Source organism: Priapulus caudatus, unplaced genomic scaffold, assembly GCF_000485595.1.
Source record: "Priapulus caudatus unplaced genomic scaffold, Priapulus_caudatus-5.0.1 Scaffold756, whole genome shotgun sequence".
NCBI lineage: Eukaryota > Metazoa > Priapulida > Priapulimorpha > Priapulimorphida > Priapulidae > Priapulus > Priapulus caudatus.
Genome location: NW_014577817.1, coordinates 156112 through 158702, shown reverse-complemented (window position 1 = coordinate 158702; position 2591 = coordinate 156112). Strand labels below are relative to the sequence as shown.

Here is a 2591-nt window from a genome sequence, read left to right as displayed (position 1 = left end):
ACCATCGCGCTCAGCAGCAGGAACACCAGCGTCACAAAGCTGCCTACATAGATCGTCTCTCCCCCCTCTCTCCCTCCCCCTACCCCTCTCTCCCTCTCTCTCTACGCTCAGTAACAGTAGACTCACCATCGCGCTCAGCAGCAGGAACACCAGCGTCACAAAGCTGCCTACATAGATCCGTCTCTCGCCCTCTCTCCCTCTCCCTCCCCTTCTCCCTCTTTCCCCCCCTCCCTCTCTCCCTCTCCCCCCTCTCTCCCTCCCCCTACCCCTCTCTCCCTCTCTCTCTACGCTCAGTATCAGTAGACTCACCATCGCGCTCAGCAGCAGGAACACCAGCGTCACAAAGCTGCCTACATAGATCCGTCTCTCACCCTCTCTCCCTCTCCCTCCCCTTCTCCCTCTTTCCCCCTCTCCCTCTCTCCCTCTCCCCCCTCTCTCCCTCCCCCTACCCCTCTCCCCCTCTCTCTCTACGCTCAGTAACAATAGACTCACCATCGCGCTCAGCAGCAGAAACACCAGCGTCACGAAGCTGCCTACATAGATCCGTCTCTCCCTCACCCTCTCTCTCTCCCTCCCTCCCCCCTCTCCCCCATTTCTCCCCTCTCTCTCTACGCTCAGTAACAGCATCAGTAGACTCACCATCGCGCTCAGCAGCAGGAACACCAGCGTCACGAAGCTGCCTACATAGATCGGCGCGACGACGCGACTCGTCTCCAGTAGGGGGCGTACGCCGCCGTTGCGCGTCACAACGTCAAGCAGGGTGCCGAGAGCCGCCGGGAACGAGCGGAAGCCGCCAGAGGGGGCGCCACCGAAGCACAGCACGCCGATCTGACCATAGGCCGTCAGCAGCACGAGGAACAGCGTCTGTGCATGTGCGCAGGAAAAAAAAGAACATATGTATAGTAGCAAAAAATAATAATTTTATGATATAAGTATAAATATAAAAAAAAACAAATTAAAAAAATAAGGAGAATAAAATAATAAAGAGTAACAAAAAGAATAAAATAAAGTATAGAAGATATAAATATATAAAATATAAGTATACACAGGGCAAAAACAGCATCTGTGCGCATGTGGAAAACAAAAGAGCATCTTACGATGTGCGCTCAACGAATCATTCAGGACGTCCGCGCATAGAAAACAAAATGGCATCTTACGAGGCGGGTTGCGAGAAATTGTAGGCATACGTGAAGCAGAACTTGTAGTGTCTGTTCACTTAATTTGAAATAAAATTTCGGATTTACTTACGGCGTAGAAAACGAGTTCCTTCGACGCAGCCTTGTAGATGTGACCAAACTTGGCGAGAGTTGTGTTGTAACGGAACAAACGAAGAGCCTTGACGATCAGTAGGAACATTATGATCCCAATAAGTGCATTCAGAACCTGCAACGCACAAAGGCAGTCTTCACAAATGAAATTTCTAAACACTGGACCTTCGGTCCACCAAGCCAGCAGAATTTACTGGACCGGACTAAATTTTACTGGACCAATATTATTTTTACATTTTTGACAATAAAGAACAAAACAGTAATATCATTTTGTATTTTACCTATAATAATACCTTCTACACACTGCTATGATAACAGTAGTAATACCTATCAAATATACATCACATGCCTTCTACACACTGCAATGATAACAGTAGTAATACCTATCAAATATACATCACATGCCTTCTACACATGCACTACAATAAAAGCTGCAAAATAGAACAACAAATCTGCGTTAGTCGTCAGTGAGCATGTATCACACATACCTTCTACACACTGCTATGATAACAGTAAGGATACCTATCAAATATACATCACATACCTTCTACACACTGCTATGATAACAGTAGGAATACCTATCAAATATTCATCATATACCTTCTACACACTGCTATATATACACATATCTACAATGAGCAAATCAAGTAAGAGTGCGACAGACATCGACGATAACGTAATTCGCGTGATAGCGCGACCCCAAGCGCCTCCGTATTATGTCCGGACCCCTCTGCATCGCAGACGCGCGCCAAATCGTCACGGCAACGTACGGCCGGCACTGGATAGTCCTCCTTCGTCTTGTAGGTGTCGTCGTCGTCGTCGCCGTCGCCGTCGTCGCCGCAGCAAAAGGCGAAGATGTAGTCGATCATGCGGTTCCACAGGATGATGCCCATCTCTCGGTATGCGAGCGGGATGCTGCTGGTTGCCGTGTACTTGCCGTACTCAAGATTCAGTATGGCTTTGATCTGAAAGCATCGTATAGGATCGTAGCAGGAACACCAGCGTCACAAAGCTGCCCACATAGATCGTCTCTCCCCCTCTCTTCCTCCCCTCTCCCTCCCCCTCTCTCCCCCTCTCTCTCTTCCTCTCCCCCACTCTCTCTACGCTCAGTAACAGTAGACTCACCATCGCGCTCAGCAGCAGGAACACCAGCGTCACAAAGCTGCCTACATAGATCGTCTCTCCCCCCTCTCTCCCTCCCCCTACCCCTCTCTCCCTCTCTCTCTACGCTCAGTAACAGTAGACTCACCATCGCGCTCAGCAGCAGGAACACCAGCGTCACAAAGCTGCCTACATAGATCGTCTCTCCCCCCTCTCTCCCTC

The 2591-nt window shown here is 49.4% G+C and overlaps 1 protein-coding gene across 1 annotated transcript in view; it reads right to left on the bottom strand.

Moving 5' to 3' along the window:
- Nucleotides 1-122: 122 nt before the first annotated feature.
- The window catches only part of LOC106813334, a 6034-nt gene continuing 3565 nt past the window's right edge, over nt 123-2591 (bottom strand). The window contains exons 2-5 of the mRNA XM_014817457.1: nt 1249-1383; nt 640-864; nt 310-316; nt 123-133 (exon numbers count right to left, since the gene is read on the bottom strand). Of these exons, the coding sequence (XP_014672943.1) occupies nt 123-133; nt 310-316; nt 640-864; nt 1249-1383 (378 nt within the window). The remainder of the gene's footprint in view (nt 134-309; nt 317-639; nt 865-1248; nt 1384-2591) is intronic.